General features: G+C 42.7%; 1 protein-coding gene across 1 annotated transcript in view; it reads right to left on the bottom strand.

Annotated features, from left to right (window-relative positions):
- Window positions 1–3,509: 3,509 nt before the first annotated feature.
- Window positions 3,510–14,168, bottom strand: part of LOC111865733 (G1/S-specific cyclin-D2) — a 94,086-nt gene continuing 83,427 nt past the window's right edge. Inside the window, exon 4 of the mRNA XM_023853986.2 lies at window positions 3,510–5,517. Coding sequence (XP_023709754.1) covers window positions 5,195–5,517 — 323 coding nt within the window. The 3' untranslated portion in view covers window positions 3,510–5,194. The remainder of the gene's footprint in view (window positions 5,518–14,168) is intronic.

Here is a 14,168-nt window from a genome sequence, read left to right as displayed (position 1 = left end):
CTTACAGGAGACATGTACCAACCTATGAATGGTGTCCTCACGCTAGAATGTGACTTTTTTTTTCGCTTAGTGGGGGGGTGGAGTCCAGTTGGGTCCACTCGGCACGGCGGCAACTGATTGGCCTACTATACCTGCCCCGGGTGATTATGATGATGGAGAATTTGGTGGAATGAAGATTGGCAGGGAAAACCGAAGTACTCGGAGAAAACCCGCCCCAGCGACACTTTATCCACCACAAATCCCACTTGACCAGACCCGGGATCGAACCCGACACGTCGCGGTGGGAAGTCAGCGATTAACCGAATCTGACTTAACGATACTGTATTTCACAGAATACATAGCGTCTCATGATAACATGGTTACAAATGGTAATTTTGTAAGTGTTGGAGGAAAGAGTCCTTGCTAACATTACGGCACTAGCCTGGCACTGAAGGAATATTAAAAATATGACAGACGTTTTTCGGGCCAAGATACAAATTTGGAACCTCGTAAGTATAATTGTAGGCCGCGCCATAGCTTAAGCGGTTAGTCGCTGGCTTCCCACCAAGGCGGCCCGGGTTTGGTCAAGTGGGATTTGTGGTGGACAAAGTGGCGCTGGGACGGGTTTTCTCGCAGTACTTCGGTTTCTCCTGCCAATCTTCATTCCACTAAATTCTCCATCATCATAATCACACGGGTCAGGCTACAATAGGCCAATCACTGGCCGACGTGTCGAGTGGACCCAGTTGGACTTCACCCCCCACTAAGCGAATTAAAGAAAAAGTATAATTGCAAGCCATTAGCGCAGCACAGTCCCCATACCTAATGTTACTAGGTCCAGCAGGTAACATAGCTAAACTGAACAGCAATTCGGTACTTCTTGCAGTCGCAATGTTGACATTTCTTATTTCCAACATAAACGANTAAGACGGTATTTGTCCATATATATTGTGTGAGTGTAACAGGATGCTGAAATATAATATTGTAAACAATAAAGGATCATGGATGAATGCTGTCCAGGTTTCTACTGTTCATGGCAGGAAATAAGGGCCAAGAACTTCCGGTAATAAATGACACGTTCCTGATTTCAGCCCTACACGGTACTCAATTCCCGAAATTCATTCTGTTCTTGGGTTGTTACGCCGTGCAGATGCGGGCCAAGTTGCCGACGTTTGCTGCCTCAGTCTCACAGGTCGAAGCGTGTAGGATAGTGACTTACGGATATTTGGCGATGTTGCTAACGTTCTTTTAGTTTTTCATTTTGGTGGGTTCGGATTTATATCTAGAGAGCCGTTGTATTTGTTTTCCATAGTACTTGAAGATTCAATTTATAAAGTAAATAATTTATTTTTCCCAAATACATGATTAACAATGTTTAAAAAATGGTGGCAAAGTTACAATTATCTCAAAACATTATTTATTTAGTATAAAAATCGCTGAGTGAATTACTCTAAAGGCAATAATACAAAACTCTTCCTTTGTAACCACAATCATTGTCTCGAATAAATCTTACAGAACAAGTAACCTGAACACTTTGTTGTTAAATGCAACATATTAAGTTGGAATACAACAATCTGAGCTGGAAACAAAGATTCAATGGAATTACATGAACTAATTTCAACTACATACATATATCTGTATCATAATCATGTATACTAACAACTTCAGGAATGTTTGTCTTAGTTTCAGTCACCTGTGGTGATGAAAGAATATACACAGTGCATGTGCCATAATAGTGTGTAAAAGCTGCCTCATGATTTGAAACACACACAAAAAACTAATATATGTGCTCATCCATTCTAAATGGAAATACGGTAATCACACTAACACTAATTATAACAGAATAAATAGAAAAAGAAAGACTAGACAACTTTTCTCCATTAGATATCTGGAAATGTTTAGACAATTAAAACTTGGAATACAACAAATTTAATTTAAATCAAACGTATAATTTAAAAATACCTGCTAATAACTTTTAAGTAAACTATATACACTTGAAAATTTACAACATTACTATATTACTTATCAACTATTAATATTTATGGATTACATTATGATTTTTTTTACACTTTACTTTTATTAATCACAGAATAGCTTATTATTTTCCTCTTTACGTTTCGGCCAGAGTCTGAATAATAACGTGAAACTCTCTACACACGTTCAGCCTATGAGATCAATATGTATCTGTTATATTCAGTGGTCACTTGTATGATTAGGAACGCCAATGAATGAACATCAGCAAACTGCGTTTCTACGCAAGACCAAGGAATTCAGGCAAACTGGGTATGTCAGAACTTTAAAATCATGACAATCACAAAGATAATCATTAACAAAATTGTTAGTGTGCATTTCTGGATGCATTCCAGTCACAAACTGCTGAATGTTTTTAAAGTTAAAAACTGGCTTTCATTAACATCCCTATCAAGTTTCTGGACAAGCTAATGTACATAAAAATAGATACGCTACTTAACAAAATTACTTGGCGTCTCATACAGCCACGACATTTGAAGGCCTACTGAAGACAAAAATATGTATCTATATATCTGATTGATTCTATTAGAAATATATTACAGCGTCAACTATTACCAAAGAAATAATCTAGATTTTCCTTTATACTGACTATATTTTAGCGGACAGTTTTTACAGCATTTCTTGTTATGTTCATTTAAATATTATACTTTCATGTAACATTAAACATCCCGGACTAGTGATAAAATCCCGGCAGAACTGTTTCAAGCAAAAGTACAACATTACGATCCGAGACACATAAACGCACTTATTTGGAGTAAGGAAGTTGCCTCATCAGTGGAAGAACTTTATTATTTTTGTACCACTTTAAAAGAAGGGCGATAAAAAGGGCTGTAGTGATTATCAGGAGATATCACTGCTATCAACTTTATATTAAATTATATTCCAATATTCTTTTCTCAAGGTTAATTCCATATGTAGACGAAAATGTTGGGGGATCATCAGTGTGGGTTTCGAGGTAACAGATCAGATCTTTTGCATTCGTCGGATACTGGAGAAAAAATTTGACTACAATGAGACAGTACATCAGATATTCATAGACTACAAGCAAGCCTATGATTCAAGTAACTGGGGAGTATTGTACAATATTCTCAGAGTTTGGGGTACCCGTGAAACTAGTTGAAACTTCGTCTCTGACATTAAGGGAGGACCATGGACTGAGGGCGTTTGAGAACAGGGTGGTGCTGGGCAGACCATCTGCACTGAAAGCTGAAGAAGGCTGAATATGACGAGCTTAAAGACTTCAGTTCTCCGGTAATTATAATCAGGGTGATGAAGTGCAAGGATGACATGGGCAGGGCATGTAGCACACACGGAGAAGGGGATAAAGTATTTTGATGGGAAAGTCAAAAGGAAAGAAACCACTATGAACGCCTTGACGTAGATGGGAGGATGGATCCTATAGAGACAGAATGTGGTGGTATGAACTGGATTAATCTGGCTCTTGATAGGAACCAGTGGAGGGCTCTCGTGATCACGGTAATGAACCTTCGGATTCCATTATATTTTGTGAAATTTTTGAGTAACTGCATAACTGGCGGCTTCTCAAGAAGGGCTCAGCTCCACGGAGCTAGTTAAGACCCATTCAAATCAAATACTTTCCCTTTGTACTGACACTGGAGAAACACGGTCTGAGGGTGTAGTCTACCCAACAGACACACAGATGTATCTTCGGGTTGTATAAAAGCAGGGGAAAATTGAAACACTGGAACAACTCCATTTTTTCGCCAAACTATGTACCACGGAGTTCCATTTTAGATCTTCCGTCACTTTTATTTCTTAGTGAGGCAATCAACGCGAATTCAGTTATTCTGCAGAAGGCTCTTCATATGCTTGTGATATAATACACCACATTTGCCTAAATACAATGCCCCCCCCTCAACACTTCCTGACAGATTAACTTAAAATTCTGTTAGGAATTTTACTAGAACCTAACGCCCAAGTGCCCTTATTTATTGTAATTAGTTTTTGTTTGAGAATAACGAAAGATTTAATAAAAAAAGTATGAAACTGGCCTGCACAGGCAGTCAACTAATACTCAATAAATTTTGCACAAATGGTGTATGGGCATTTCTTTTCGGCAGTTTCGAATTTCAAAATTGTGGTGCTCGTTATACATTCCTGGGGTCGCATTAACTTCGGCCAACTGCATTTTAAATTCATATCATTCAACCAGATGCAAACATCTTGTCCCCTAACATCATTTGTAGTCTTATACAATTTTTCTTAACAGTTTTCTATACTATAAAATAAACCAAGAACATTCTATTTACATAAAGACAAGTATGGACGTCAGAAATTGGGTGCATGATCCTAACTCTTCTAAGCAGAACCCAATGTTAAATGCCTGTGTTCTACTCTCTTCACATGTTAATGCAATTCTGACGTCACTGAGGGTAAGGCACTTTCAGTAAGGCACACAGAAAGCTACTGAGATCAACACGAGGTAACCTAATTCATGATATTATCAACGTTAATATGTAAATTAATATTTGGTATCAAAAAGTGTTATCTTTTGTAACACCACCATTCTAACTCTTTCTCTCCTCAACATATCGCTGAAAAATGATCTAATTTAAGCCTTATATATTTCCATGGTAACTTTTAACCCCTATTATTTGAGCTATATATAGACAATCGCGAAAAGTATAATTTGAATGTCACACATGAAACCTACTCACAGCCGAAGAGTTTGCTTTCATGACAATTAGTGTTGTTCGTAGCATGGACAGGATTATGGAAATAAAACAGTACATACTGTTGGGAATTGTCATATGAAATTTAGTGATAAAATCTTATCAGGTTACAAGCCGAATCAATGATGAAAATAGAGAACGTTTCTGGAACGGACTCTTGACTCTGAATTGAGACGACTGGTCATGTGAGAAGATTTATTTTGTCCCCTTTTAGTAGCTCAGAAACTTCTAGTCTTCTGACCTTATTCTTCAAGCGCTGTTTAGTAGGTATTCAAGGTGTAACCTCTTTATCACTGATAATGTATGTGTTATATTGCAGTAATTAACTCATTACCACATGGAAACGTCACTTGTTACGATTAATTATTAAAATTTACTGTATGTAAGGGCATTTAAATTTACTGATCTGACGGCGTCAGGATAAAATGAATTTCAATGATGTGACAAGCCCAAACTGGGGTCAATTCTCACGCCGTGGCAGCTCTTATCTTTCAGAAATGGACGTCCTGGACATCTGTAGGAGTCTCGGGCTGGCCTGTCTCATCAGCCACACACATCAGTTTGGAGGAACAGGATGCGGAGCTAGTGACCTTGTTGTTGTTAGCGGTCGGCAGGGTCTGCAGAGATGCTGACTCTGATGCCACGACACTCTCTATGTGGCACAGGACGTGCTCCGCCGCAGCGGGATCAACGTGTGTTAGGGCGCAAACCGAAGTCAGTGCAGAGGCGGCTGACGGCGGATTGAGACCACGAACAGCGGCGCCGATGCTAGCCGCTGCCAGCACAGACGGTCGGCTTTGGATAAACTCCGGTTCTGGAACAAATTCATAACTCAAATCAGACCCGCCAATGCAAGGGTTCTCGAAATTTGTGATAGAGGACCCGTTAAAATAATACACAAATTTCCACTACCCCATCTCTGACGGTCAGTGAAAAGTTTATTTCTGTGTACTGGGCACCCTGAACCGTTCTTCTCTTATTATATAAATAATACCCAAAACGCTATATACTTTCAGTCCATCAGAGCACACCCCACACACTTCACTGGATTACACGAGCCAACATCACACACAGATATACATCCAATAACAAACATTCGATAAGATTCTACGGAAACCAACAACAGGAACAAAGGCCGTCATTACACTGTCCTATCATCTCAACAAAATTTGTAAAATTATCTTAAAAGATTTTAACAAATTAATCCTGACACGCGCAACTTATTGTAACTTCATTAACAATTTAGTCTTGTTTTCTATGGCCAGTAGCTTTCCACTGTTATAGTGATAACTCCGACGTTGGATAGTATAAATATTCCGAATTCCATAAACATTAGATTATGTTAAAACTATGTTGGACACTGTCCACTGTCTGATATATGTTTGATACAGTCCTACACGTTTCGGGAAGTGCCCTTACTTCCGTTTTGCACGCAGCAGCAGTCGTCATAATACTAACAGAGAGAAGCATCATCAAAGGTCAGTACACTTGGTTGTCGACTTACGACCTATCAGTCAGAACGGAAGTCGGTTGTAAGTCGACGACCAAGTGTATATGGACTCACGGAACAATTCTCTGTGGAATGCTTAGAGACCAGAGGAACAGCTATACGGAAATATGCAGGCGGCTAGGAGGAACAAACAATTCAAAGTTCTAAGCAACGGCCAGGAACAGAATCTCAGAAAATCCCGACAGGCAGCGCTAGTATGCTACATCCGAGGCATATGAGAGCAGAATCAGCATTCAAATCATGAACACTGCGTAGGGCACGTAAGAATCAGATACAGGACTCAGTGCCTTGCACAAATAGCATCACATGAGAATGCGCAAGGATGGCTTACTTCATCCCTAAAGAATGGGGCAATTATCAGGTAGGAGAGTTCCTGTATTACGAAATTGCAAGTAACCTCATCAGTGGCAGGAGTAAGAATTCCGGACTGATCCGTGACCTCATGGCTCGCCCAGTATTCAGAAGGTCCCGAGTTCGATACGAATGACGCGACTATCTTAAAAAAAGTGAAACAAATATGTTTAGGGCGGGGAACATGGCCACGATAAATCATAGTTTCGAAAACTTTTGTTCAGAACCATAAATACTTGAACAGTCGTCCGGATTACTACAGTTCTATTTGGCCTACTCGCTTATGGCCTTTGCCTTGTGCAAACGAAGTCAGAAGATAACAGCAGAGACTGCGAGGAACCAGCGATCGCGGGTGTAGGACGTGAAGCGGGGGTGGGGGAACCATATAATTCATTGCTGAGAAACATTCACGCTGAGATGTGCTGATGATATCAGTAAATAAAAAAGGTAAAGCCATCCCTGTAACAGGCCGTGAAGGCCCACAGAGACGTCGAGGTTGTCAGCCTTACGCGCCGACTGCCCTTTGCCTCCCAGGAAGATTCCTGGTACTCGTTTCTTTTAGAGGCTGAGTCGACCCCATAGTGTGGCTGGAAAGATTAGGTCAATTGCAAAAAAATCCATCTCATCGGGACTCAAACCCGCAACCTTCCGGCTTGTAGCACTGTGCCTCAACCAAGCTACCGCGTGCCCCGTTTCACATTAGTCTACACAAACCTCTGCAGAATTGTACACTGGAATTTGTTCAGTACTGTACACTTTTTATAGCCATACAGTGTAATGGAAACTCATAAAGGCAGAAATTTCTTGAAGTTACCATAAAAATCACAAAACTTCACGGTGCTAAGGCCACATTTTGAGCCAGGCATTTTTATACGCGTCTTTCAGTGTTCGTAAAATGACACCGTTCCATGTATTCATTTAAATAACCGGAAACAACAATACAGATTTATATTATTATAATCATCAGAGTTGTCAGCACAAATCTGGGGGGTGGGGGCACGGCGGAGTAACAAGTTTATTCGAGAAGAAGGGGGCGGGCAACGCCAGTTATTGTGGCGTTTGGAAACCTCTGCCTTTGCTCAACCTCCTTGTTGAATTTAAAGGTCCAGTTTTTTATTTGCTTCCATCTTTCTCGACTCGCCGTTATTCTGAAGATGTGGGACCTTTAAATCTGACGTGGAACATACCTGCTGCAGGGACGTAAACAGTCTGGGCTCGAAAGAAGGAGAGGAAGAGGAACAAAGAATTGGGTCGTCGGGCGCAAGACAAAGGCGACTGGTACATGTCGCTGCAAGGGAACTGCATCATATACAGAACAGGTGGTGGCGTGGCGTGGCGTGGCGCACGCGAGAAATCGTCACCACCAACATCAACTTGCTCTGAGGCCCAATCGTTATGGCCTTCAGCCGCAGTAGGTCCATTCTCGATGTATCTCGCAGATGCTGCACCTGAATGGCACACAGTGTTGCGCTGTAGTAGTAATCAGCATTTTTATTTCATAACTGAGGGCCCTGGGTTGAAGTTCGCGTATTTCCTCAGTCCGTCCAGGTATAATTTACTGGAAACTAAGTCAATTCTGACGCGGTTCTTTCTGCTTTGTCCCGCAGAACTGTGAACAGGCGACGCTTGACATTTTACTGTTGCACGATGTTCCTCCAAGAGAATGCTGGCACGTTACCTTGAACCATTCATCTTCCTCGTCTCTCATTCGACTGACTCTGTAGTCGACCGGTAGCGCTTCTGGCTTCAATTCGGAAGCGACCGATTCGAATTTCGGCCGGAAGACGGAAATCCTAACCGAAATTTCTAGCAGCTTTCTTCAGTCCTTCCAGGGAAATATAGCAGAGATGGATTTTTGATAAGTTGCGCTAAGCATATACTGGGATAGTAAGTTAAATTTAAGGCCGCGCAATATTTATTTATTATTATTAGAGGGGGTGAGTTTCCCCATGCACTTAAACCAGTTATTGGTCCATTGTGCGTCCCCCTTTAATTTCTACTGTCCCCATACCCTACCGGTACTGGTGCGTGTTATCAGCCCCGTTCAACCAACGAGGTCGGTCGTCGGTACCTGATATTTCCCCCATCTACCAGAGGCGTTGGAAACTACTTGGGCGGGAAATTGTTGCCTAATTTCGCTCAGAGGTCTCATAGAGACATGAGGATCTTTTACGTGCCGTAAATCTACGACACGGGAAAGGCCGCGCCATAGCTCAAGCGGTTAGTCGCTGGCGTTCCACCGGGTTCGATCCCGGGTCTGGTCAAGTGGGATTTATGGTGGACAAAGTAGCGCTGGGGCAGGTTTTCACAAGAGTACTTCGGTTTCCCCTTCCAACCTTCATTCCACCAATTGCTCCACAATCACCCTCACCTATCATCTGGGGCTGGTACAATAGGCCATAAGTGGCCGCAGTACAAGGGACTTGGTCCCACTCCACTAGCAATAAAAAAAAAGTTAAATTTAACATCCCATTAAAATCAAAGCAAGGTGTTGCAAGTACAAACGCTTCTGGCTTGTATCCTGGAGGCACTCGGTTCGAAATTCGGCAGGGTCAGAACTACATTCCCATGTTTCCTCAGTTCCACTATGAAAATGCCGCGATGGCTTCAAACAGGCCTTGCACGATTCCTTACCAGCCGTTTGCCCTGAATCCGATAATTCTTCAATGTGATTCGAGACTAAATATGCATCGCAGATGATAGGCCTATATCCATTTTCTCATTCTACTGAAAATAACCTACGTAATTTAAAATGCGTCGTTCAGCGAACTAAGAAATAGATTCAAATACCACTGAAAGGTGCGGAAGCGCGAGAGAAGTACGGTCTACAGAAGTATAAAAATCAGTCACAGTAAGCCTATCATTCTACGCAATTCATGAAATTTTAATTAAATGTACTTCCCAAGGGACAAGCCTAGAGGTCTGTCCGTAAGCAAGGGGCGGCCCAACTCGATGGAAGTTCCACCAGCAAACGTGATGTGTTTCACAACTGCATTGCCCTGGCAGCCCCTTCCTCTCGGTAGCTGTCATTTTTTTTCCTATGGTCAGGAGGTGGGGGTGGCCAACTACCTGGCGGCAACACCTGCTCGTCGGAGCGGTCAGCCACGCGAACCGCGCTTACGATACATTCCACGCCGGAAATGAGGGCGCACCAGTCATCTCAATGGACCTTTAAAAATGGCTACCTCATGTCACGTATACTTCACCTTACTGCAAGTTGCACTCCGTTATCTTTTTTCTCTTTTTGACCAACAAAAGTTGTTGAGAATTCCGTCACTTTACTGGTGAGGCTGAAAAACTGTACTCCATATAAGGGCAGCACTGCATTATAAGCACTTGGTAGGACAGCCCAGGAGTTTAACATCGCTAGTGCAAAGTTCCATCCCTGAACATGACCTAGGGTAGTTTCATCCACACCCCCCAAAACCTCGCGAATTTATTTCCCAAAATCTACCTTCAATGTAAGGAGCCGGGACAGTGACTAGCTACGGGCTGGACGACCTAGGGGTCGGAGTTCGAGTCTGGTAGGGTCCATCCAACCTTCTATCCAATGGGAACCGGGGCTCTTTCCCCGGGGGTAAAGTTGACGGGGCGTGAAGCTGACCACTCACATCCAGCTACTGCCGAGGTCAAGAAAAAGTCGATCTATACATCCATCCATCATACGCCTTCATGGCGTAGTGTTTAATTACTTACGCACAAAGACAACTTTACATTTCACCTTTACTTTCAATGTTATATTCCAACTTGATGGTAGTAATATCAAAACATGTGCCACAGTCCACTACAGCAGTGTTTCTCAATCGGTGGGCCACGACCTACTGGTGAGACTTGGCGACCGGCTAGGTTGGCAGCGATATCTCTAAAATGGTTTCCATTTATGGGAAACATAATACATGAACGTAACTGCAAATATACGCTATCATTTGAGACCTGAAGCCGTGCAGTCTGGTGAACCGATGTTTTCGAGGGACGTACTGCCTTCATCTTCAGGGGTGAAGAGTATAAGAGTAAAGCAAGGGAAGAAAGGCCGAAGCTAGGCTGAATATAATACTCCACTAACAGCCACCCCCCAAAATGGAGTTCATCGCTGCTACAACAAAAGCCCGGTACTGATCGCCATCTTACGTCAGCTCAGTCCACTTCTATTAATTATACATATAAGGGCGCGCACACAAAATTCATCGATTCTTAGGATATGAAAGCTTTTCCATATCTGCAGAATTTGCTTTGCTTCGTACCAGACACGGAGAAATTATCGGCGAGGCCAGGATCTGGAAACCGGCAGTCCTACCATATTGTCTCTGAATTTGACTAAAGATCGAAAAAATGACAGAATATCCAGTCAATGTAAAAGACAATCCGGCCGGGATTCGAAACACGTACTCCTGCATTACCGCTATACTAAACTCATGGGTCTGATGAGCACGCAAATAAATCTTCACACAGACGAAGCTCGTCCCGTCTTTACCTTCGAGTCAAGAACTGCTGATTCGCCATTAACCGTACATAGTGGAGGCGCGACTTAATGATTCGTGGGCCCCGTCTGCATGTAATGCAGGAAGCCCCAACAGAGGGCGACTAATGTAGCACTGTTGTCAGAACCAACAATGGGCTGCAGAGTCATAATAATTTTGTAGGGGATAAACACTGCAATGACTAGACTTCCATGTAACGTTACCATTCTGTACCTTAGCCATAAACAGTGAACTCACAATAAATGAACTTTACAGTCGACAGAATCCTGAACCCGATTCGAAGCTGAGAACGATCTTTTGCATTTTATGAAACACATGTTTCTGATAAGAGTCTGTTACTGCTAAATATAACTCTAAGGGTTCCATGACCATCTACACAGACTCATTCGGATCCCAGGGTCAATCGAACTGGTCCCTCCACTTCTTCAATGGTCCGCCTCTCACCCTTCACACAGTAATTCATTTAAGCAAAGCAGACTTTGTTACCGTGTCGTTTCCATGGAAACTAAATATAAAGCGAATATCATTTAGTTAACGACAGGTCCACAGGGCAGCAACAGACAACGGTGTTTCAATCGGCAATGCAACCTCCACCTTTGCCCCACACCAAAACATTACCTCTCTACCCTCAACTCTTCCTATTATTAGATTCTGAAGGGTTCTGGCTTTTGGACTGTTCCATCGTCCGGAATTCGAGGTAATACAAGACATGACGTTTCGGAAACTGAACCTATTTCCGTCTTCAGGTAGGGAATGAAGACACCTACTCAGTTGGGCCCCTTAGAAAGAGCTGATCTCAATCACTGGACTCTCAATGCACTGGTGCAGTGATTGAGATCAGCTCTTTCTAAGGGGCCCAACCGAGTAGGTGTCTTCCTTTCTCACCTGAAGACGGAAATAGATTCAGTTTCCGAAATGTTGTGTCTTGTATTACCTAGAATTCCGGACGATGGAAATAGTCCAAAAAACCCGGTAATTCTGTATTACTATTATGCTTATTTTATAAGGCTTTCGGAAGTGCTCAAGTTCAAATGGTACACTTTCAGTGAAATCGCGATTTCGATGTGTCAATGAATTGTTATAATGTGTAGGAAGGGATGGACGGAAGGGGTATCAGTGTAAGCAGTGCCTAGAGATGTCAACTGTCCAATCTTCTCGTTGAATTTACAACGGGCATTCCATTACCCATAACAAATACACAACAGGTTGCTTTGCAAAATTGTAATTTTCAATTTTGCACTAACAAATGGACCAATTAAAGACTATGAAACACAGTAAAAAAGTAAAACTATCCCTGTAACAGGCCGTGAAGACCCATAAGGTTGTGAGACGTTGAGGGCCAGCCGCACTATGGCCCTGGGGTCGACTCAGCCTCTAAGTGAAATGAGTACCAGGAATTAATTAAATAATTTTCCTGGGGAGTAAAGCGCGACCGGCGCGTAAGGCTGACAACCTTACCGCCATCTTTGAGCCGTCTGTCTATGAAACACAGTCCATATTTAAAGGTCAACTGTCATTCAGGTAGTCAAAGAAATTCCACTTGTGACATTAGCGTGTTGGCAGCGTCCGTCCGCTTGTTCCTACCCTGAACCCGACTGATCAACCCCATATCACCCCCTCCCTGCATTTCCTGAATATTATCACCCTTTTACGCCAACGTCTTGCAAGCGGCCGGCCACAGAACTTGTCCAAGTCGTGGGCCCCGTGTAACCAATCGGTACCACTGTTCCAAATGTCAGATCTTCGCTGCAACTCCAATCGCCAACACGCGCAAATGCGAGGCACCTGTGGTAGAGGTACACGGTTCGCAAACAAAATACACCGCTGGCAGCGCGCCTTGCCAACACGTGACTATCACTCGAATCTGTTATAACCGATTGTAGTTACGGCCTGTAAATGGTCAATAAATCCAATTACCAATCCGAACCCCGTCTATAGTCACCCACACACGTGACAATATGGATTACAATATGAACTCCCAAGTATATTATCGCTAGTAAATTTTTGTATAATTAACCCTCTAAATCCTGATATTCATCTTAGTAATATTAAAAAAAATTCAATTCGTATTTCACAGACAACCTAATGTACCAACACCCATCGGTTTGGAAATAATCGTTACTTACTCTGAGAAGTCTACGGAACCAGCAAGTAATAAATACTCAAAGAGTTCTATCTTCTAGGATAGAACGTCGTGTAGTCCGTTGAAAGTCAATCGACGTTTCGGAAGAAACAAGTAGCCTCCATCTTAAGGGTCGAATAAGCCAATGCAGAAACGTCCTAAACAAGGTACCTGGCTGATGTCTTGCTTGGCTTATTCTTCGACCTTTAAGATGGAGGCAACGTTCCTTCGAAACGTCGGTTGACTTTCAAAGGACTACACGACGTTACATCCGAGAACACGTAAAAGTAAAGCTATTCCCGTACCAGGCCGTGAAGGTCAATAGGGTTGTGAGACGTTGAGGGTCCCACATTATCTAGACAATCGGCTCATAGATGGCGGTAAGGTTGTCAGCTCTACGCGCCGGTCGCGCTTTACTCTCCAGGAAAATTATTTAATTAATTGTACTCATTTCTGTTAGAGGATCGGTAAATCCCAGGGCCTAGTGCGGCTTGAAGGATTAGGTCAACTGAAAAAAAATCCAATCACCTCATCGGGACTTGAACCCGCGACCTTCCGGCTTGTAGCACAGCTCCTCAACCACTACGCTACCGCCTGATCATAATGTGAGAACTCCAAATCCTATAACTAATACTGATACACTGTGTGGGCAATATTCAGGTGTCTCAACGCCGAAGCAGGTGATACAGTTACCATTTTTCTTAAAAGGGTTAATGTGCAAGACAGACGCTGAAGTGTAGCAGGAGGGTTTAGCACAAGGATGTGAACTTGGCAGTTCTCACGCTTAAAACCAAATGACTCTCTAACTTCGGGTCTTCCCACTGGGAACAACTGGCTCGCCTGTAGACCTCTGCACACGTGACAAAGGACTGGCAAGGATAAAGGACAATTAGGAGGCTTTAGATACAAGACCGTGGTACGCACTGAAGGTAACAACCTATGCGAGAATATCGCCGGACTCGATCTGTCACCCTTATATCAAAGCAGCTGTGTATGACACGAGA

Source organism: Cryptotermes secundus, unplaced genomic scaffold (assembly GCF_002891405.2).
Source record: "Cryptotermes secundus unplaced genomic scaffold, Csec_1.0 scaffold183, whole genome shotgun sequence".
Lineage (NCBI taxonomy): Eukaryota > Metazoa > Arthropoda > Insecta > Blattodea > Kalotermitidae > Cryptotermes > Cryptotermes secundus.
The sequence above is the reverse complement of the archived record's forward strand: the minus strand, read 5'-3'. Positions and strand labels throughout refer to the sequence as shown.